Source organism: Equus caballus, chromosome 19, assembly GCF_041296265.1.
Source record: "Equus caballus isolate H_3958 breed thoroughbred chromosome 19, TB-T2T, whole genome shotgun sequence".
In the NCBI taxonomy this organism is placed as follows: Eukaryota; Metazoa; Chordata; class Mammalia; order Perissodactyla; family Equidae; genus Equus; species Equus caballus.
Window position 1 is genome coordinate 49,764,076 of NC_091702.1, and position 23,423 is coordinate 49,787,498.

At 37.0% G+C, this 23,423-nt stretch overlaps 2 protein-coding genes across 12 annotated transcripts in view; one reads left to right on the top strand and one right to left on the bottom strand.

Annotated features, from left to right (window-relative positions):
* Window positions 1-1,480: 1,480 nt before the first annotated feature.
* On the bottom strand, window positions 1,481-22,170 carry TEX55 (testis expressed 55). 6 transcript variants are annotated; one of them, XR_002801845.2, is made up of 5 exons: window positions 20,801-22,142; window positions 20,108-20,254; window positions 18,017-18,079; window positions 6,958-7,047; window positions 1,481-2,609 (listed from the first exon to the last, which is right to left on the bottom strand). XR_002801845.2 is itself a non-coding variant. In XM_005601964.4 (4 exons), exons 1-4 carry the CDS (start codon window positions 21,890-21,892, stop codon window positions 2,559-2,561), a joined length of 1,353 nt encoding a protein of 450 aa, XP_005602021.2. In that variant the 5' UTR covers window positions 21,893-22,170; the 3' UTR covers window positions 1,481-2,558. The 6 variants fall into 6 exon arrangements, 3 of the variants coding, with proteins under 3 accessions (XP_005602021.2, XP_005602022.2, XP_023479486.2); XR_002801846.2 differs by having other exon boundaries at window positions 1,484-2,609; window positions 18,017-18,076; window positions 20,801-22,051; XM_005601964.4 differs by lacking the exon at window positions 6,958-7,047 and having other exon boundaries at window positions 20,801-22,170.
* IGSF11 (immunoglobulin superfamily member 11) overlaps window positions 22,001-23,423 on the top strand; it is a 179,927-nt gene continuing 178,504 nt past the window's right edge. For 2 of the 6 annotated variants that reach the window (XM_023623720.2, XM_070243757.1), the window contains exon 1: window positions 22,001-22,280. The gene's annotated coding sequence lies outside the window, so the exon portion shown is untranslated. The remainder of the gene's footprint in view (window positions 22,281-23,423) is intronic. The other 4 variants (XM_070243758.1, XM_070243759.1, XM_005601966.4 and 1 more) reach the window with 3 other exon arrangements.

Sequence of the window (23,423 nt, forward strand, 5' to 3'; positions counted from 1 at the left end):
TGCATTGTTTACATTTTTTGGTTATTATGAATGCTGCTACAAACATTCATGTACAAGGTGTTGGATGGCCATACCTTTTCAATTGCTTGAGTATATACCTAGGTACGGGTTGCTGGATCATATGATAATACAACGTTCCTTTTGGAAGAATTGTCAAACCGTTTCCCAAAGCGGCTGCACCATTTTACGTTCCCACTAGCAGTGTTTAAGTGTTCTAACATCTCCACATCCTTAATTATAGCTAATAATAATTAATCCTTACTAATACATTAATAAGTGTATTAACACTTATTAATAAGTGTTAATAATAATACTTATTATTGTCTGTCTTTTTGATTCTAGCCATCCTAGTGGGTGTGAGGTGGTATCTCATCATGGTTTTGATTTACATTTCCCTATGACAAATGATGTCACATTTATCTTTAAGTGGAAGAGGGGAAGGGACAGGCCCAGAAAAACTGCTCGAGCAGCTTCACTTTCCTATTACTGTGAGGAGATCAGAGTGGCTGGGAAACGCAGTGAGGGAGGGTCATCAGGTTGCACAGGTAAAATCGAATACTGATACCGTGGATAATAAAACTACTAAGATAATAAGAGCTGACAGTGCCAGGCACTGTTCTAAGTGCTTTTACATGTTATCTCAGTTAACAACACCTGAGACACTCACACCCCATATCTACAGGTATAGCTCCTCCTTCAGAAGCATCCTTGGAGGGTTCCTGTAAGGGAATCAAGGGAGCGCACATCTTTTGATTTCTGGTTGTTCTGACATTGACACTTATTCCGCACCACGTTTTTATCCTACATGGCCGCCCATGTCCTCTGTCAGTTTTCCTCTGAAAAGGCCATCTCTGGGACTCTTCTTCCTCTTCTCATTAATAGCCAGTCCCACCTGGATTCTCACCTTTAGTGTTTACTCCTGGCTTGGGACTACTTCCTACCATTTAGGGACTAAGGACTGAATATACTTATAGCTCACTGATCTACACTAGACAGTTCTTTTGGTAGAGAGCCTGAGTTGCTAAAAGTCAGGCTTGGTCTTCATTTTCTCACTTCTCTATTCAGTCAAACACGTTCAGACAGGAGCACTGGACCATACCAAGCCCATCCTCTCTGGTCTACTTCTCCTTGTAAAAGGTCAACGTAACAGTTGTGAAACACAACACAGAAAGCCAGTGAGTTGGGCTGAAGTGGCTGGTGTGGTCTGGTTTGAGGTGTTCTGCCTTAAAAAACATAAAAAGCTCTCTGGTATTAGGGCTGAAAACCAGTGAACTAACTTCAGTACTTAATTTCAGATGTTACTGATAACATCCAAGGTTTTGATCAGTAATAATATTGTTGTCCCTTCAATCTTTGGGTTATTTTGTTCAAACAACTGATTAATTGTAACAGTCACATCACTCAAATTTTTCCCATAGGTTCACTGCAAATTTATAGCTTTCACCTCATTTTCCCAGCCTAAGATCAACGGACAAGCTGCTTATCTGAGTGGAGAACGTTTATTGAGTCTGAGCACATGCACATTTTGTGGACAATTGGAAGAAAAACTAAACAAACTTTGAAGATATAAGCAGGAGATTTTTTAACATAATTATTAGAAAAGAAATTCAGGTATAAAAAAAGTAGGATTTATGCATGATTGTTCAAACGGAAGCTTAATTCATTGTAATACAACCACATACTTGCATCAAGTCACCAGCGAAACAAAATAAACAATCAAGTCTGCTTTAATGTTCAAGTGGAAATCAAATGAAAGGTTCAGCTCACGAAAAGAGCATCAGATGATCATCTCAGCCATGACTGCTGGGCAGATCCTCTCATACCAGAGGGACCACGTTGAGGCTTTTTGCTTTTAAATACCAGTTTGACTGGTTACACATTCCACCCGATGTAGATACACTTCAGGGGCGAAAGGTGATGAGGAAGTGCCATTTGGCCTCTCCCACAGGTGTGTAAAGGGTAGTATAACATGTCTGAGTTTTGCTGTAGGTTAAAAATGAGAAGAGTGCCATCCGTAGGAATAGATTAAATCACGTCTACTAATGGCCGAACATAACAGGAAGGGTCAAAAGGAAAATAGTAGAAACATGTTGGAGGTATTAAGACATAAGAGATATTACAACAATCATCTTCCAATAAAAGAGACAAAAAGTGATGTTACAAATTATTTTCCACAGGCTTTCTGATCAAAAATTTTATAGACAGCTTGGAGACATGATAGATTTGTATGCTTTAAGAGAAGTGCACATAAATTGCTAATATTCTTTTCTTGATCCTCTTTGGGATTTGTGAACTTGTTATTGTTCAGTGCTTTGGAGGAATGAGCATTGACATACCAATGCATGGATAAGTATAACGTGTATATTTTTGTATGATTAGACAGAGGTATCTGTAACTATTATGTGAATTTTACAAAGATACCCTATGGATTTTTACTTAAAAATTAAGAACACATTTAGGCAGAGTCACTACCAATGACCATTCAAAAACTACTTTTCAGAGCGGCAAATTGAACAGAGTATTGATATTGATGGTCGTAAACAATGTTGAGGAGAGATTCATTCATTGTAGGTTTCAGGGTTGTCTCTGGTTTTTATCATTTCCTGTACCTGAGGAGAATGAAAAAGAATTTTTTCCACTTTCAGTTTTGGTCTACGTGGGATTACCATATCTTGTGGGGTTAAAATATGTAGAAATTTAAAATACAGAAGTCCTTGTACTGACCTGGTACAATAACTTAGACATTGATAGGTCAAGAATACATTTTGTAATCTCTAGGGGAACCATTAACAAATGTTAAGAGGATCATTAGGGCAGTGACCCTATTCTGTACAACACTGTAATTATAGATACACATCATATACATTTGTCAAAACCTATAGAATGTACAACACAAAGAGAGAACCCTAATATGAACCATGGACTTCTGTTAATAATAATGTGTCAATATTGGTTCATCAACTTTAAAAAACACACCACACTAAGGTAAGATGTTAATAATAGGGGAAACCTGGGGTGGGGAACGGGGGAAGGAGAAGGGAGTAAATGAGAACTCATTGTTCTTTATGCTCAATTTTTCTATAAACCTAAAACTACTCTAAAAAATAAAGTCTATTAATTTTTAAAAATCACCTCAATGCAAAACCATCCCTCTAAAAATTAAGAGAGTATAACTTCTAATAGAGAGAAAAATGGAGTGATAAAAGAATGCAAAAAGGAGAGGAAAAGAAACGACAGATAGGACAAAGAGACAGCATATGGTAGGACAATAGACTCAAACACAACATATCTTTAATAACATCAAACATAAATGGACTAAATGCTTTAATTAAAAGCCTGTCAGATTTGAATAATGATAAAAATTATAATAGGTGCTATCTGTAAGAAAGACATCTAAAACTTAAGGGCAGAGTAAAGTTAAAAGTGATAAGGATGGAAAAATATATACCATTTAAGCATTGACTAAAATAAACCTGGTATGGCAATACCAACATTGAACAGAGTAGTTAGAGTTCACGTTCTACCTCTTCATGAGAAAAAAGTTCAATTTACAAGAAGGGTACAAGAATTCTAAATTCAGTGTACCTAATAACATAGCCCCAACTGCATATACACAGCATAAATTGACAGAACTATAGGAGACAGGCAAATTCACAATCATATTGGAAAACGTGAACAACATGTTTAGCAAACCTGATCTAATGGATATATTTACAACACTTCCCAATAATTGCAGAACAAATCTTTTTCAACTCCAATTAATTCCTTCACAACAATTAACCATATGCTACGTCATAAAGCAAGTCAACATATTTCAAAGACTTGAAGTCTTGTTCTATGAGCAAAGTCCAATTGACTTAGAAATCATTAACCAAAAGGCAACTAGAAAATCCAATATTTGATCATTTATATAAATAATCTAATGTCCCCAAACCCATAAGTTGAAGAAAGCATAATGAAAATTATAAACTATTTTAAACTAAACAGAGTGAAAATAGCACATACTTATATTTATGTGATAAACTTTAAATGCGTATATTATATATAAAAAAGGAAGATCTGCTTCCTACATGTAAGAGTAAGCACTTAAAAAAAATAAATCCTGTGGGGCCAGCCTGGTGGCGTAGTGGTTAAGTTTGAGCACTCCACTTCAGCGGCCTGGGGTTTGCAGGTTTGGATCCCAGGCGCAAACCTAGTACTGAATGTCAAGCCATGCTGTGGTGGCATCCCACATGAAACAGAGGAAGATTGGCACAGATGTTAGCTCAGTGCCAATCTTCCTCACACATGCACAAGATCCTACAAATAACAGCTATGTACTGTGGACAAAATACAATCCTTCCCCCTTGAAAAAAGAAAAACCAAACCAAAACAAAACAAAAACCCCACAATTACCTGAAGGTTCTGGAGACTATGCAAAGATAGGCAGGTTTTGGAGGAAAGTCTAAACTTGGAGCAAGTGATCAACATGGAACGAATTCCTCATTTTTTGTACCTTTGACTCAATGACAGTCACAGCCACAGCCATAGGTGTGGCTGCTCAAGAAGGCCCAAAATTCTGATAGAAAGCCCACTGTCTTTCTGGATGGAGGAATCAGGGGAAGAAGCTGGTCAAATAAGGCCAGACGCTGAAGAGCGAGGGGGAATCCTAGAAGAAAGAAGACTCCCCAGTTCTGTGTATGAACCCTGGACAAGACTCAGGCTGACCCTTGAAGCATGCATTCACAGGACAGATTCAAAGTAGTGCAACAAAGACCTAAAGAATGGACCCAAGCTACGACCCATCAACCACAGAAGGCAAGAGAGAGCTTACAATTTGAACATAACCACATGAACTGCCAGCTAAAACAAAAACGTCAACATTCATCAGAGGAATATGACAGAACTCAGTCTACACAACATAATATTCACACTGTCCAGAATACAATCTAAAATTTTCCTACTGACAGAAAACCTAGAAAATGCAATCCATTTTAAATGGAAAAGACCTTTACTCCTTCTTCTCTGGTTTGGATGCCTTTTATATATCTTTCCTGACTAATTGTTCTGGCTAGCACTTCCAGTACTATGTAGAACAGAAGAGGCCAGAGTGGGCATTTTTGCCTTGTTCCTGATCTTAGAGGAAAAACTTCCAGGTTTTCAACACTGAATATGATGTTAGTTGTGGGTTTTTCATATGTGACCTTTATTTATGTTGAGGTAACTTCCTTCTATTCCTAGTTTGCTGAGAGTTTTTATCATCAAAGGGTGTTGAATTTTGTCAAATGCTTTTTCTGGATCTATTGAGACAATCACATGATTTTTACCCGTTATTCTGTTAATGTTGTGTATCACTTGAACTGATTTCCATATGTTGAACGATCCTTGCATCCAAAGGATAAATCCACTTGGTCATGGGGTATGATCCTTTTAACGTGCTGTTGGATTTGTTTTGCTAGTATTTTGTTGAGGATTTTTGCATCTACGTTCATCAGGGATCTTTGCCTGTAGTTTTCTTTTTCTTGTGTCTTTGGTTTTGGTATTGGTAATGCTGGCCTCACAAAATGAGATTGGAAGTGTTCCCTGCTCGAGAGTTTTTTGGAAGAGTTTGAGAAAGACTGATGTAAATTCTTCTCTAAATATTTAATTGAGTTCACCATGAAGCCATCTGGTTCTGGGCTTTTCTTTGTTGGGAGGTTTTTGATTACTGATTCAATCTCCATACTAGTTTTAGGTCTACTCAGTATTTCTCTTTCTTCATGAGTTAGTTTTGGTAGGTTGTATGTTTCTAGGAATTTATCCATTTTCTTCTAGGTTATACAGTTTGTTGGCATATAATGAATTGTTCATAGTATTCTTTTATCACCCATTTTATTTCTGTAGCACCAGTTGTAATGTCTCTTCTTTCACTTCTGATTTTATTTATTTGATTCTTCTCTCTTTTTCCTGAGTCTAGCTAAGTGTAACTCCTTTGTCTAACTAACTCTTAGTTTCATTATTTCTATTGTTTCTCTATTTTCTATATCATTTATTTCAGCTCTAATCTTTGTTAGTTCCTTCCTTCTGCTAACTTTGGGCTTTGTCTGTTCTTCTTTTTCTAGCTGCTTGAGATGTAAAGTTAGGTTGTTTATTTGAGATCTTTCTTTTTTTTTTTTAATGTAAGTGTTTATTGCTATGAACTTCCCTCTTAGAATTCCCTTTGCTACATTCAACAAATTTTGGCATGTTGTGTTTTCATTTTCATTTGTCTTGAGGTATTTTCTAATTTCCTGTTTGATTTCTTCTTCTACCCAAAGGTTGTTCAAAATTGGAAAAGAAAAAGTAAAACTCTTCCTGTTTGCAGATGACATGATCTTATAGAAAGCCCTTAAAGACTCTACAAAAAAACAAACAAACCCTGATAGAACTAAGAAATGAATTAGGTAAAGTTGTAGAATGCAAAAATCAACATACAAAAATCAGCTGCATTTCTATATATTAACAACAAACTATCTGAAAAGGAAATTAGGAAAACAATCCCATTTACAACAGCACCAAAAAAAAAATATTTAGGAATAAACAACTAAGGAAGTGAAAGACTTGTATACTGAAAACTATAAAATATGATAAAAAAATTAAACAAGAAAATAAATGCAAAAATATCCCATGTTCGTGATTTGGAAGAATTAATATTGTTCAAATGTCCATAGTACCTAAAGCAATCTACAGATTCAATGCAATCCCTATAAAAATCCCAATGTCACGCTTTTTTAAAAACAGAAATAGAAAAAAAAAACTCTAAAATTCATATAGAACCACAAAAGACCCTAATAGCCAAATTAAGCAGTAAAAAGAAGAACAAAGATGGAGGCATCACACTTCCTTTTTTCAAAATATATTACAAAACTCCAGTAATCAAAACAGTACAGTATTGGCATAAAGACAGACATATAGACCAATGGAACAGAATACAGAGCCGAGAAATAAATTCATACATACATGGCCAATTGATCTTCAACACAGGTGCCAAGAATACACAAGGGGGAAAGGATAGTCTCTTCAACAAATGGTGCTGGAAAAACTGGATATCTACACGCAAAAGAATAAAATTAGACCTTAATCTTATGCCACACACAAAAATCAACAAAATGGATTGAATATTTAAACATAAGACCTGAAACTGTAAAATTTCTAGAAAATAACACATGGGAAAAATATCATGACATTGGTCTTGGCAATGATTTCACAGATATGACACCAAATACACAGGCTACAAAAACAAAAAGAGATGAGTGGGACTACACCAAACAAAAAAGCTTCTGCACAGCAAATGAAACAATCAACAGAATAAAGAGGTCCCTACAGTATGGGAGAAAATATTTGCGAATCACAAATATATATATAATTATTTTGTGTGTGTGTGTGTGTGTGTGGGGGGGGAAGATTGGCCCTGAGCTAACACGTATTACCAATCTTCCTGTTTTTGCTAGAGGAAGATTGTTGTTGAGCTAACATCTGTGCCCATCTTCCTCTCTTTTATGTGAGGTCCCACCACAGCATGGCTTGATAAGGGGTGCTAGTTCCATGCCTGGGATCCAAACCTGAGAACCCCGGGCTGCTGAAGCAAAGCGTGAACTCAACCACTGTGCCACCAGGCTGGCCCCAACAAATCATATATTTGATAGGAGGTTAACCTCCAAAATATGTAAGGAATTCCTTCAACTCAATAGTAAAAAACCCCAATAGCTTAATTTAAAAATGGGCTAAGGACTTGAACAGACATTTCTCCAGAGAAGACAAACAAATGGCCAGCAGATAAATGAAAAAATCCTCAATGCTACTAACAATCAGGGAAATGCAAATCAAAGCAACAATGAGATATCACCTCATACCTGTTGGGATGGCTATTATAAAAAAAAAAAAGGTACAAATGTAGGCGAGGATGTGGAGAAATTGGAAACTGTGCACACTGTTGGTGAAAATGAAAAATAGTGTAGCCACTATGGAAAACAGTATGAAGGTTCCTCAAAAAGTTAAAAATAGAACTACACATGGTCCAGCAATCCCACTTTTGAGATTGCTCTATTTATCCAAAAGAATTGAAATCAAGATCTTGAAGAGATATTAGTACTCCAATGTTCACTGCAGACTATACATAACAACCAAGATGTGAAAACAACCTAAATGTCAATCAACAGAGGAATGGATAAAGACAATGTGGTATATATATACAGTGGAATATTATTCAGCCTTAAAAAAGAAGGAAATTCTGCAATATGTGAAAACATGGATGAATGAGGATATTATGCTAAGTGAAATAAGCCACTCATGGAAAGACAAATACTGCATCATTCCACTTATATGAGTTATCTAAAGTGTAAATTCATAGAATCAAAGAATGGAATGGTGGCTGCCAGGGGCTAGGGGGAGGGGGAAATGGGATACTAATCAATGGGTATAAAGTTTCAGTTAAGCAAGATGAATAAGTTCTAGAGATATATTATAAAACACTGTACCTATAATCAACAATAACATATTATACACTTAAAAATTTGTTAAGAGGGTACTTCTCATGTTAAATGTTCTTACCACAGAAAAATATAAAAAATAAATGGAAAAAACAATCAAGAGATAGCAACTCCAAGATGACCCAATGTTGAGATTACCAGACAAGCATTTTAAATCAGCTATTATAACTATGCTCAATGAAGTAAAGAAAAGAAGTGAAAGAAAATAAAGGAAATGCCAGAAGATAAACAGAAAATATAGAAAAAAAAAGAAATAGAAATTTTAGAACTGAAAAATAAAAATTCACCAGATGGGCTAACAGCCAAATATAGATGACAGAGGAAAGAGTCAGCGAACTTGAAACTAGAGCCAAGGAGTTATTTGATCTGGAGAGAAAGAAAACTTGAAAACTATGAAGAGAACTTCAGGGATCAGTGGTATAACATCAAAAGGTGCTAGTGTAAGGTTAATTTGAGTCTCAAAAAGAGGGGGAGAGAGAAAATGTGGCAGGAAAATATCTGAAGAAATTATGGCAGACTACTTCCCAAATTTAATGAAAGACATAAATTTACAGATTCAAGAAGCCAAGCTAACCCCCAAAAAGGTAAAGTCCAATGAGTATCATGATTAAACCCCTGGAAACTAAAGAAAAAGAGAAGATCATAAAGGCAGATAGAGAGAAGTGACATACCATGTATAGGGGAGCAACAATGTGGACCTTTCATCAGATACTGTGAAGGGTAGAGAGTAGTGAAAGCACATTTTTTAAGAGCTTAGGGAAAAAGTCAATTCAGAATCCTATATCCATAAAAAATGTCCTACAAGAATGAAAGTGTAATAGATTTTCAGATAAAGGAAAACTAAAAGTGTTCATTGCCAGCAGTCCTGCAATACAAGAAATGGTAAAAGAAGTTTTTCAGGTTGAAGGGAAACAATTTCAGATGGAAACTCGGAAATTCACAAATGAATGAAGAACATTAGAAATAGAAATTATTTGGGTAAACGTAAAAGATTATTTTTTCCTAAGTTCCTTAAAATATACATGATTATTTAAAGCTAAAATTATATTGTTGCCTTATGGGGCTTTTCACATATGTAGAAAGTGATACCTATGATGAGATTAACCTAAAGGATAGTGGATGGGAGTCAAGGGACCTATATGATTATAAGGTTTCCTTTTTATGTGATGTAATACAAATATTAACTTTATACTGTGAAAGGTTAGGGATATATATTGTAATCCCTAGAGCAATCACTAAAAATAATAAGCGGTATAGCCAAAAAGCCAGTAGATAAAGTAGAAGACTAAAATTATTCAAATAATCCAAAAGAAGGCAATACAACAGGGGCAGAAGAATGAGAAACAGAGACAAACAGAAAATAAATAATAAAATGAGACATCTATATTCAACCATATTGATAATTAGGTTAAATGTTAATGGTCTAAAACAGGGGTTAGCAAACTTTTTCTGAAAAGAGCTGGAAAATACATATTTTAGGCATTGCAGGACATGTGAAAAAAGTCATACCAAGTAAACTGTAAGATAGGAAAGCTGGACTGGCTATGTTAATATCAGGGAATACAGACTTCAAAACAAAGACTACTACCAAGGATAAAGATGGACATTTCATAATGATAAAAAAGTCAATTAAACAGGAAGACATAATGATCACAAATGTGCATATGCCTAATAACAGAGCTTTAGAATACACGAAGGGAAAATTAACAGACTTAAAGAGAGACTAGCCAATTCCACAATCATTGTAGAAGATTTAAACACCTCTTTCTCAGCAACTGATAGAACTAAACCAGAACCCCCAGAAAAACATGGAAGATTTGAACATTATCAGTTTCCTTGATCTAATTGATATTTATAAAACACTACATCAACAACAGCAGAATACATTTTTTTTTCCCAAGTGAATACGATACATTAACCAAGATGGAACCTATACTGGGCCATAAAAAAGTTTCAGTAAATTTAAAAAGATTGAAATTGTACAGAGCACAACAAAATTAAGCTGGAAATCAATAACAATAACATATCTAGAAAACCCCCAAATATTTGGAAGTTAAACAACACACTTCTAAATAAATAACTGGTCAAAGAAAAAAATCACAAGAGAAATTAGAAAATATTTTGAATTGAATGATAATGAAAATACAACATATCAAAATTTGTGAGATGCAACTAAAGCAGTGCCTGGAGGGAAATATAGCTTTAAATGTCTAGAGGAGAAAAGAAGAAAGGTCTAAAATCAATGATCTAAGCTTTCACCTTAAGAAGCTAGGAAAAAAGAGAAAAATAAACCAAAATTAGGAAGAGGAAAAGAGATAATAAAGATAAGTGCAAAAAATAATGAAATTGAAGATAAAGAATAGAGAATCTCAACAAAGCCAAAAGCTGGTTCTTTGAAAAGATCCACAAAATTGATTAATCTCTAGCTAGACTGATTAAGAGAGCACAACTCACATGAGAAGGACTCGACTGGCCATCGTTGGCTTTGAAGATGATGAAAGGGTACCCTGAGCCAAAGAATGCAGCGGCTGGTAGAAATTGGGAATGGCTCAGCTCACAATCAGCAGGTAATGGGGACCTTGGTCCTACAAACACAGGGAACTGAATTCTGCCAGTAACCCAATGAGTAGGACACGGATTCTCCCCTTAGAGCCTCCAGAAAGGAAGAGAGCCGCCAACACCTTCATTTTAGTATGGGGAGACCTGTACCAGACTTCTGACGTTCGGAACTATAAGATAAGAAACGTGTGTCGATTTAAGCAACTAAGTTTATAATAGTTGTTACAGCATCAAGGAAAACTCATACAACACTATACACAAAAGTTACCTACACATGGATCATAGACCTAAATTTTAAAGTGAAAATGATAAATCTCCTAGAAGACAACATAGGAGAATATCTTTGCAACTTGGGTTAGATAAAGATTTCTTAGATACGACTCAAAACTCTAAAGGGAAAGGTGGATGAATCATATTTTACCAAAACTAAAAATGTGTGCTCTTTGAAAAGCATTGTAAAGAAAAATCAAAGGAAAGCTAGGCAATGAAGGAAAATATTTGCAACACATTTATCTGATAACAGACCGGTATAACCATAATATATAAAAAACATTTACAGCTCAATAGTAAAACAAAACCCTAATTTAAAAATGGATGGAAGATTTGAACAAACACTTCATAAAAGGAGGTATATTAATGGCCAATAAGTACATGAAAAGCTGTTCAACATTTCTGTTCATCAGGGATATGCAAATTAAAACTACAATAAGATATTACTACACACCCACTAGAAAGGCTGAAATTAAAAAAGAAAAAGCAAGATTTGGCAAAAAGAAGTGGCTGCTTTCAGATTTGGGGCAGGAAAAGTATAAGTTGTTTCTGGAGCATCTTTTGTTATAGCACCAAGCAATGAAGTGATCAAAGATTACAAGGAATGTTAAAAGTGCTAGGAGTCATCCTAAAAAAGTTCCCATTGGTCTCAAACAGGAAGATTAGAGCACCAACAAGAATAATAACTGCAAGGATGAAATGCATGAAATATATTTAAATCTATGAGTTGGTAATAATAATAAAAAGGTTGATTACCTTTAGAGAATTCAATGAAAAATTTTTGTTCTGAAAACTGGTAAATAAAGAGAAAGAGTTAAGCATTTGTCCTGTTTTCCTATGTAATCTGTGCCTTAGGGTAACCAAATCATTGATGAGATATATTATGGCTAATAAATAAAAAAAGAAGGATAAAATTAGAATATCACCAGTTTGCAATCCCTAATGAATTAATGGGTCGGGTGATGATCATCAGTAACTGCTTATAGAACAAAAGATCATCAATGGCTGGATCATTATGCACCAACTGATGGAGACAGACCAGAGCACCTAGGAAGTAATTTTTCCAAGATAAAAAATTGAACCTGAATTTAAAGAAAGCACTAGATGTAACTATAACTAGCAATTTGTAGAAAATATAGGGTTCAGAAGAAGATGTTAAATGACATCATTGGAAAGTAATCAGCAAAATCCAGACTGGGAAACTCTTTAGAACAAATGATCTGGTTACTTCAATAAAGAATATTATAAGAAATAAAGAGAGGGAGAGAAATGAAGGGTGAATCTTTATATAATAGATCTAGGACATTTATCGATCAGTCAGAATGTATGGACCTTATTTTGATCCCAGTTAAAACAACAAAAAGTAGACAGTTGGTGAGATATGATCACTGACTTGTTATTTGACATTAAGGGATCACTGAGAATATTTTAGGTCATAACAGGATTGAGGTTAGATTTTTTTTTAAGTCCTTATGTTTTAGAGATATATACTCAAATATTTACAAATAGAGTTATATTATGACTAGGATTTGTTTCAAGATAGTCTGGGGAGGAGAAGGCAGGTAAGGTATATATCAAACAAGATAGGCTATGTGATGATAGTTATTAAATAGGAGTAATGATCACACGGAGGTTAAAAATACTATTCTCTATTTTTGCATGTTGGAAATGTTCTATAATTGAGAAACATTTAAAAGTAAATAACAAAAAGGAACTCCCAGCAAATATTCTGTTCCCTGAAGGAGAAGAGAGAAAAAAGGGGATAGAAACCACATTTGAAAAACTAGTGGCTGAAAAATTTTCAAAACAGATGAAAAGCATTAAAACACAAAGTTTTGGAGCTTCTGTTTCTTCTAATGGTGACCACGTTTTTTGCTGTCTGAAACAGCTGAAAAACAGACAACAGACTAGAAACAATTGCTTTTAAGGCAATGGATATCAGGCAACAAAGGACAGTGCTCTCTGAGAAACAGGAAAGAAATGAAATGAGCCTTATGATTGCTCCAGCTTACTCTCTTCAGAATATTTCCTGGCCTCAGTGTAGATAAAGAGAACCCAAGAGGAACTCTGCAGACCCCTAGCTGAAGAGATGGACCCGAGAGCCTGGGGAAACCACGGCAGCTATTGTTCACAGGGCAGAGTGCTGGAGAGGAGAGAACTGCAGAGAAAGAACTCTGGAAATCCGCAGCAGGTGCCCTTCAAGTAACCCCCTGTGTACAGATCAGTGCATGGGTCTGAGGAAACTACTTGCGGCCATGGAAAGACCCAACCAGGAACAGTGCCTATTAGCACCAGTTAAACTGGAGAACCTCATGAATCCTGGGCATTGGGGAAAGTACTCAAAGGGTCTTGCCTCAGTAGTGGGGAATAATTAGCCGTAGACTGAACACTGCTCTGCTCCGCTCTAAAACAATCTCAAAAGCAAAATCTGAAAGGATCAAACTGTTTCTGAGTAAATTATCTGGGTCCCAAAATAAGCTCAAGAATACTTATAAGAATACAAAAAACTCCAGCACCTACCAAGGTTAAAGTCATAACATCTTGCACCAATCAAAAATTACCAGGTGTACACCTAAAACTAATACAATATGTCAATTATATCTCAATTAAAAAATAGTACCAAGCATATAAAGAAGAAGATTTAAAAAAGCATTTTAAGTGTATTCTCTATGTTCAAAAAGTAAAGTAGAGATATCAACATTCTAGCACAAGCTAAACTTCTAGGAATGAAAACTACAAAAATTATAATGTACTCAATGAAAAATACATTGGCACTTTATAATTAATGGTATTTAGATGTTGCAGAAGAAAAGATTAGTAAACTGGAAGACATAACAACAGATAGTATCCAAAATGATATATAGAAAGGAAAAAAGAATTTAAAAAAAATGAACAGAGCATCAGTGAGTTGCGAGCCTACTTCAAGTGGCCCAGTATATGTGTAATTGGAGTTCCCAGAGGAGGGAGCTGGGACATAAAAGTGTTTGAAGAAATAGCGACTAACAAATTTCCAAATATGATAAAAACTGTAAGCCCATAGTTCCTAGAAATTCAAAGTACCACAGCACAAGAAACATGAAGAAAACTACAACAATGCCACTTTAGGTGGGAGTGTAAACTGGTCCAAATACTTTGGAAAACTTTTTCGCAGCCATCTTTTAAAGCTGAACTTATGTCAATACCCTATGACTTAGCAATTCCATTTCTAGGTATGAACCCAATAGAAATGCACGCACATATGCACCAAGAGAAAAGCACATGAATGTTCACTGCAGCGATATTCATAACAACTGAAAATCGGAAACAACCAAATGTCTGATTCGGAACAGAGAATACAGAAATGAAAAGGAATGAATAATACACACAAGATGAAGGAATCTCACAAACATAATGTCAATCGAAAGAAGACAGCCCCCAAATAGTACAGATTATCTGACTCCATTTATATAAAATCTAAAAAAGCCAAACTAATCTAGAAGTCAGAAGAGTGGTTGTTTTGTGGTGGAGAAAGGGTAATGATTGGAAATAGGTACTACATGAGATTCCGAGGAGCCTGTAACATTCTCTCTCTTAACTGGTGGTTTCATGAGTCTGTTCAGGTAGTGACAATTACTCAAATTGTACAGTTTTGATCTGCACAATTTTCTGTATGTACCCTTGAAAAGTTTTTAAAATGAAAAATAAGGATATTTTACCACATTACCAGAATAAGGGAGAAAAATTATACAATCATTTCAATAGATATAGAAAAATAACAATAAAATTTAATGATTCATAATAAAAAAAAACCCTCAGAAAACAGACTAGAAGAGAACTTCCTTAACATGATTAATAGTTTCTGTAAAACACAGCAAACATCATACTTAATGGTTAAATGGGAAAATTTTTTTTTTTAAACATCAAGAGCCAGCAAGGTGAACCACTGTAGCTACATCTACTCAACATTAATTCTACTGGAGATCCAGGAAACAGAGGGCACATTTAAAATAGAAGAATTCAATGAGGGTTAATTCAAAAAGAGGCCATTTAAAAAGAATGAGGCATAGGGGAGTCACAGGAGATAATGCAATAATCCAAAGCTAGCAAAAGTTGACCTAACCTTAGGACTTAAGGTCAGGAGGAGGGAACATTATGGAATTCAGAAGCAAAGAGTCATGTAAAGTAAGATGCCTTGAGAGGAGGCGTCACTTCCAAACAACTCAAGACAGGCAGATCATAAGGGAAGAGGACAGGGAAATAAACCTAATCTCACCCTCCTTCCTCCTTCCAGTCTTCCTTCAGCGTTTCCCGTCACCTTAAACCAACTGGAAGTCAGAAGGAAGGAGAGCCTACTGATCTAGTCCAAACAGATTAGCTTCTGCGTAGGGTAGAGAAGAGAGGAAGGTGGATCTGAAGGGGCAAAGAGAAGATAAACAATACATGTGATATGACAAGGGAGGAAAAAAGAATAAGGATTGGAAAGGTCAAATAAAACTGTCACTACTTGCAAGTGATATGATTGTACATGTAGAATATATATTTTATATATATAAATATATATCTACAAATACATGTATCTACAAATACAAAGTATCTACAAATACATGATTAGAATTAATAAGTTGAGTCTAGTAAAGTGGCTGGATATAAAATTAATAAAAATTAGATGTATGTTTATATGCCAACAATTAGAATGTGAAACTTTAAAAGTTTCTATTTACAATAGCATCAAAGTTATAAAATACCTATGGATGAGTGCATCAAAAGATATGTAAAACCTTTATGCAAATAATAACTGTACTGGGAGAAATTAAAGACCTATACAAATGGAGAGGATAAAGAATTGGAAATACTCACCGTTTCAAGCTGTCACTTCTCCCCAAATTGATCTACGGATACAGTGCAATCCCAATAAAAATCCCCCCAGTGTATGCTTTTGTGCCTGTGTGTGCACATGTGTGTGTGTGCTTGTGCAACTTGACACATAATTCTAAATACTGATATATAAACGCCCAGGCCTAAGAACACCCAAGATATATATATATATATATATATATAGTTTTTATTTTTCCTTCTTCTCACCAAAGCCCCCCAGTACATAGTTGTATACTTTTTAGTTGTGGGTCCTTCTAGTTGTGGCATGTGGGACGTCACCTCAGCATGGCTAGATGAGCGGTGCTAGGTCAGTGCCCACGATCCGAACAGGCGAAATCCTGGGCTAAGGAAGCGGAGCACATGAACTTAACCACTTGGCCATGGGGCGGACCCCCAAGATATTTTTAAAGAAGAATAAGACATGAGGACTTGCTCTCATGGATGTGGTCTTGTTGTAAGGCATACTATTTAAGACAGTCTGTGTTTGAGCAAGGATAGACAAATACACTGTAGGAATCAAGTAAAGGGCAGTGTGCAAGGTACAGTTTTTTTAATATAAGGTCCTTGGTCAACTGGAAGAAAATGGAACTTGACCCCACCTCACCCCCTACACAGAATCAATTCCAGATAGATTGGATATAATATAAAAGGCAACAAACAAAATTAAAAAGCAAAAGAAAAAACCCGACAGACAAACTTCTACTAGATGATACAGGGGACTATGGTGAGGAACCTGGGCTAAGAGAGACTTGTAAAATAGGACACCAGAAGTACTAATGAGAAATAAAAAGACTGTTAAATTTGACATCAAAATTAAGAATTTTTGTTCATCAAAAGGTGCCTTTAAGAGATAAAAAGGGAAAGGAGAAAGCGGAAAAAGATACCTGCAACAAACACAATCAACAAAGAGCTGATAACCAGAATATACAGAAAACTGTTACAGAGGAGTAAAAAATGACAAACAATACAATAGAAAAAGAAGTATTTCCAAATGGCCAATAAACAAATGAGAAGATATACAACTGCCTTAGGAATCAGGAAAAAGCAAATTGAAACTGCAATGATTTATTATTATCCACCAAAAAAAATCGCTAATGCTAAAAAGACGGATAATACTAACTGTTGGATATAAGTGGGAAGGATGTAAAACAACTGGAACTCTAATATACACTACTGCTGAGAGCGTAAACTGGTACAATCACTTTGGAAAATTGTTTGAAATAATCTACTAGAGCTGAGCAAACACATATCTTATGACCCAGCAATCACTGTCTGGGTATGTACTCAAGGAAAATGTACATATATGTGCACCAAGAGACATATACATGAAAGCTCATAAGAAAATTATTGTACTAGCTGGAAACAACTTGAATGTCCACATTCATCATAGAATGCATAAACTGTGGCCTTTCATGCAGTGAATACTATACAGCAATGACAATGAACTACAGCCACACATAACAGCACGGATTTTGAGCAAGACATAATTTTGCTGATAGACATAATTTTGAGCGAAATAAATCCTTTATATGAAATTGAAAAAGCTGACAAACCTAACAAAGTGTTTCACGATTCATGTTTAGTGGTAAAATTATAAAGTGAGGAAGCCATTATCATAAATGTCAGAATCATAGTCCCTTTGTGGAGAGTAATGACTGTGAGGGAAAAGAAGGGGGTTTCTAGGATGCTGGCGATGTTTTAATTTTTTAACTTGACTGGTAGCGACAGGTATGCTCACTTCATGATAATTCACTGAGCTGTACATGCTTGGCTTATACACCTGTATGTGTGCTATACTTTACAATCAACAGAATAAGAAAGGTTGTTCTTTCTCTCCTACTCCATACCTGGCTCAGCATAAATCTCAGGGGGTCCTCTGGTTTCTCATAGACTAAGTTTTCAGTGATCTGCTGAGAGAGAGAGAGAGAGAGAGAAAGGCGCCACATTATGGTTCCGAGTTGCGCTGGCGATGTGGTCAGGTTACACCTGAAGGCATCTTCCGTACTAACCTAACGTGTACCACAGTGGCTTACAGAAATTCACAGATCTCCACAAAGTGACAAATTACTTTCTTACTACTTATAAAATTAGGCAAATTAAGGTAAAGTTTGGAAAAATGAAAATTCAGTAATAAGGAGCAATGGATATTTTTCTAGTTTCCAAGATGAAAGAGGTAGTGAGAAAGTTTTGCAGAAAGTTACTGTTTTGAGAATTATGATCTTGCCAGACTGAGAAATCAATAAATTATTGGCTTTGAAGAAAAGTCAAAGGAAAGTATTTTGAATAAAATTTTTTAAACGCTAGTATATGATTTTACATAGAACTTTCCTTATGGTGAAAATGATATTCAGTGTTTGTAATAATAAATGAGAAAGCATATATAAAACGTGAGAGATTCACTTCCAAACTTTTGTTGTTGTTGAATAACCCCCCAAATTATAATAAAGTAAACAGAATTCTCATTTGCAGGGAATAACAATGGGGCTTTCAGAAATAAAATATTGAAGTCTGTTTAACCCACCCCCACCAATTATGTATTTCATATATGTTTCTACTGAACACACATTTGAGAACTAATTTCTCTTATAACGACATTGCATGCATAAGCATTGTTTTTCCTTGAGAGATGAAGAAAATCATTTATAAAGTGATTAGAATTCTACTTTCTTCAACAGCTTTCATCTGTCAGTTTAATAATTAGTAGTTCTTTGATTAAAGCTAGAAAATCCAGCCATTATCCCTCTCCCACAAAAGGACATTTTAAGAAGGAAAAGGCATGGAGCAGAATTAAGGTAGTAAATATCACTTGTACCTATTTTATATGAGGAAACTGAGAGTCACAGAAATTAAGTAATTTTCCTCAAATCACATGCAAAGATAAGAAGTGGCGACATTAGGTTGGAGCCTTGCGCCAACAGATGGCAAAATTTGTGCTCTTTCCTCTACACTCTTCTTCTTTAGACTTCAACTTTTCCAGTTCAGAAGTTTTCATTTGAGGTGCACCATTCTTATTTTACTCCTTTCTCCCCACCAAGTTTCTTCACAAGTACAGGTTATTATATATGTATATATGATTTTCTGGGTAGTAATATTATCATAAAAATAAACATGTCGGGGAAACAAAAACAATTCGCCAAACAACAGAAATTTTATAAAAGTGATAATCTCCTGGAATTCTGTATTGGCCAAGGAATGCTAGACTTTAAAGAAGGTTCCAGCCCCATATCCTGAGGTCAATAAGATTTGTAATTTCAAGAATTAGAAGCAACTTTTAACTGCTTCTTTTTTCTCCTACAGAATGTGGTTTCTTAGATGGCCACAGGTTTGTCACCTTTTGAAAGTATTATATTCCTGCCTAGAAAGCCTTTTTCTCTCCTGTTCAATTGCCAATATTTTGTCCTTCCTTCCTAGTTGGCTCAAACTTTAACCCTTAGCTAAATTTTTCCCTATCAACCAACCTACTTGATCTCTAATCCTTCTGAAGGGCTTCATATCATGATAAATATCATCCATTTAGTGTTTACCATTTACTACTTTTGGTTAATACATCCTAACGCACTTACTGCTCAATGAGATTATATCCCTTTTACAGCAAAGGCTCTTTTTTTCCCCCAAGTAATTTTATTGGAATTATAATAGTATGTAACATTGTATAATTTCAGGTGTACATTATTCTTTATCAATTCCTGAATACACTTCATCATGCTCACCCCCAGTAGTCTAATTTTTATCCATCACCATACTATGTGCCCCTTTATTCCTTTCGCTCACCCCCCCCCAACCCCCTTCCCCTCTGGTAACTACTAATCTGTTCTCTTTATCCATGTATTTGTTATCTTCCACATATGAAAGGCTCTTTCTTATACTTATTGAAAAAAATTTGTTTTTTACATTATAATTACTGTAAAACTCATAAAGAAAGGGATTAAGAGATTTACCTGGAATATTTGCAGAATGTGGTGCTTCTCCACGTATTGCAGTGAAATTTGATAAGGATCTTCATAGACTGTAGGAGGGAACCACCTCCTGTAAGTTTGACTGTGTACAAGAGAACGCTTTCCTTTCCGGTATTCTGAAGCATCATCCTAAAAGGGAAATATCCCCCCACAGAGTCTTTAATAAATTGAAAAGCCCCAAGAATTCTGCCGTTCTTGTTGCTATTATCAGTGGAATCCAGTGTTGATGGGATCCAAACACCAGGAGGTGGAGAAAAGACACATTATTTTGAGAGACCTGGCTGATCCTCCAGGCAATATAATGCATCTCAAGTCCTGGGAGGTACCTAGGCATCTCCAATCTACTTTAAATACTTTTCCCTTCACAGGCACCTCCAATTCACTCCAAATTCCTTTCCTTTGATAGAAGCCCAGGGAGGGGAAATGACTTAGTGTCTCAGAGACAGCAGCAGAACTAGGACTTGAAACCCAGGTCTCCTGAGTCCTCGTTCCTTGATCCTTCCTCAATGGCCTTAGGGTAGCAGAGAAGGCAACAAATTTCTTTACTTCTCACCCTTCTCTTGCCCTTCCTGAAATCTATAGGTCACACATATCACAACCCCCCATACCACCACCACAGGCCCCTAGCTTGGCTTCCAACCCCCGAAGTGGGTATCAAATATCCCTTTCACCTACACGCTTGGTTTCTATGGCTTGAGTTGTTTCCTGTCTGCTGACATAATCCGGTTTGGATGAGATGGAGGGAAGTCTTTGGGAAAGGGCTTGGTCTTTTGCTTGGAAATTATTGATGAATCTGCCATCAAGTGAGTCGAACACTTGCGTATCAGTTACATTTTCAGTGTCAGTTTCAGTTGAAATTTTGGAATTGCTGAGGTCTGTTTGGCTAGCCTCAAATGTACAGGGTTCTATGCTGAAGTCAGCCTCTTCGCTCTCCTTGCTGGGGCCAAATAGGGTAAATATTTCGTCGTCAGACTGGCCATGTGCTCCATAGTCAAATAGGTTGGCTTCTGTGTCATTGTCGCCCTCGTTCATAAAGTGGTCAACCTGGTCAGATTCACTGTTGTCAGCCCTGTCAACCGTCAGGTTATCAACACTGCTGTCAGCTTGGTCAGCAGCCTGTTGTTCTGCTAGCTGAACAGCTTGGGCAAACGTTGTGTGGTGAGTCTTTATAGATGCTCTGTGGTCAACCGGGGCAGGCATTGTATGGTCAATCTGTGCAGGAATTTTTCCTTGAACTAGGCCGGACAATCTGCTGTAAATCTGTTCAGAGGTGCTTTGGTTGGCCCAGCCAGACATTCTGTGGTCACTCTGTTCAGAGGCTCTTTTGCTTTCAGTCTGTCTGGACAATCTTGGTTCCATCTGTTCAGAAGTTCCTTGCTCACCTGGAACAGACATCTGGCTGTCAGTCTGTTCAGTCTCTACATAATCAGCTCGGCCAGATGCCTTGCTGTCTGTCCCTTCAGACATTCTTCGGTCAACCTGCTCAGGCACTCCATGAGCATCAACGTTAGCATAGTTGGATGCTCCGAGGTCAGCCTGATCAGATGTTCTACGCCCAAGGTGTTCAGTTCCTTTGTAGCCAGTTTGGCCAAATATTCTGGGTTCAGCCTGGTGAGATAATCTTTGGGTAGTCTGGTCATCTGCCTCCTCTTCGTTCTGGTTCTCCCAGTTGTCTTCCTGGTCACCTGTGTGGCTGTCATTTGGGGACTTGGCTGTGCTTTCAGGTCTCAAGGATTCCCCCGGATCCTCTTCTAGAGGCCCTTCCATTTTTTGCCTCCTTCCGGGCTGGTCTGTGGTCTAGGTTGCCAGACGCTGTGGGTGGGGCGGGGCTGGGTCGTCTAGGTGACCTTCGGGGAGCGCGCGACGATGATGCCCACGGGCTTTGTTCCGGCCTCAGCGCACGGTCTCTTCCGGGCGCGCGGGCGGCCGCCTGGCCGGGAACGAGGTGCCCGCTGATGCCCCGGGAAGGGCTGCCTCGCTCTGGGCGCAGCCTGGAGTGCGGCGGCGGGTGACGCGCAGTGTGGACGGGAGCACAGGGGAGAGGTGATGACCACACGCTGGGCGTCAGGGCCCGGTGAATCGGTGCTCTAGGGCGGCACCCTCTTCGTTTCCTTGCGGAGGTTCACAGCGGTGTGTGTGAAATCGGCTTGTTCAGGTACCACCCCTCTAATCGACAACAGAATGTTAGTTAGCCAATAATCGATCACGCGTCCCACCACACGAGGGCCCCTGCCTGAACAGAGGGTACTGCAGTCGTTAAGTCAAATCCCCACCTCGTCGGCTGTGCTGGGCTCTGTGCTATTCAATGGTCCTGCTAAACGTTATTCTTCTTTAGGCTCCAATTGGTATGGTGGTGTGTTTTTTCTTTTAATTGTTTTAAACCATTTTTTGATCCTGCCTTTACAAACAGTGCCGATGCTGTTTTCACTGGTACCAGGAAGAGTTTAGTCCTCCTAACGCTCATGTTACCAAAGTCATATGGATCTTTCCTCACCATTAGTATAGAGAGGAGAGTTTGCCCTCCTCCCCACCCTCACACACCCCTTGGCAGTTCCTTGATGCAGGAGCATCCTCTTCTCTCTCTCAAGCTGAGCAGCTGTTTTCCATCCTTTCTGGGAGGGGCTGTCTTGGCTGTAGGAACTCAAACCTCAAGGTGTTTTCTTGTTGAATTAGATATATACGGCTGGAGGGCAGGAGGGAGGAGAGGAGATGCAGTGAGAAGGGCTTCTAAAATCACACTGTCCAATGGCCTTATAGCAGAAGGGAGGGTGAGGGTTAGGAACCAGAGTTGGAGCAGAATCCAGGTACACTGAGGTAGAATCATTTATGTAAGAGTACCTAGAACATAGTAGGTGCTCAAGACATGTTTGTTGAGCACAAATATATGAATGATCTGCCTTATTTATGTATTTGAAAATGTGTGGTGCAAATGGACTCTGGGTTTGGAGTAAAATAAGCGATAGGCTATGATTTGCAACTTCAAAGGACATTGGTTTTGTAGATTTGTTTTTCCATTTATAAGTTAAATGTAATCATTGTAGAAAAATGACAAAAACAAGCGTGAAGAAAAAAAATTTCCCAAACATGAGTTATAACTTTTATTAACATTTTGATGTATATCCTTCTAGAATTTTCCCCATGCAAATCTATATGTCTAATATCTATAGGTATGTGTGTATTTTACAAAATGGAATCAAACTGTGCAGCTGTTCTATAAACTGCATTTTTATTTAACACTGTGATATATGTTTTTCCTTGTCAATAAATGTAATCTAAATTAAAGAACCTTGGCTGTTGA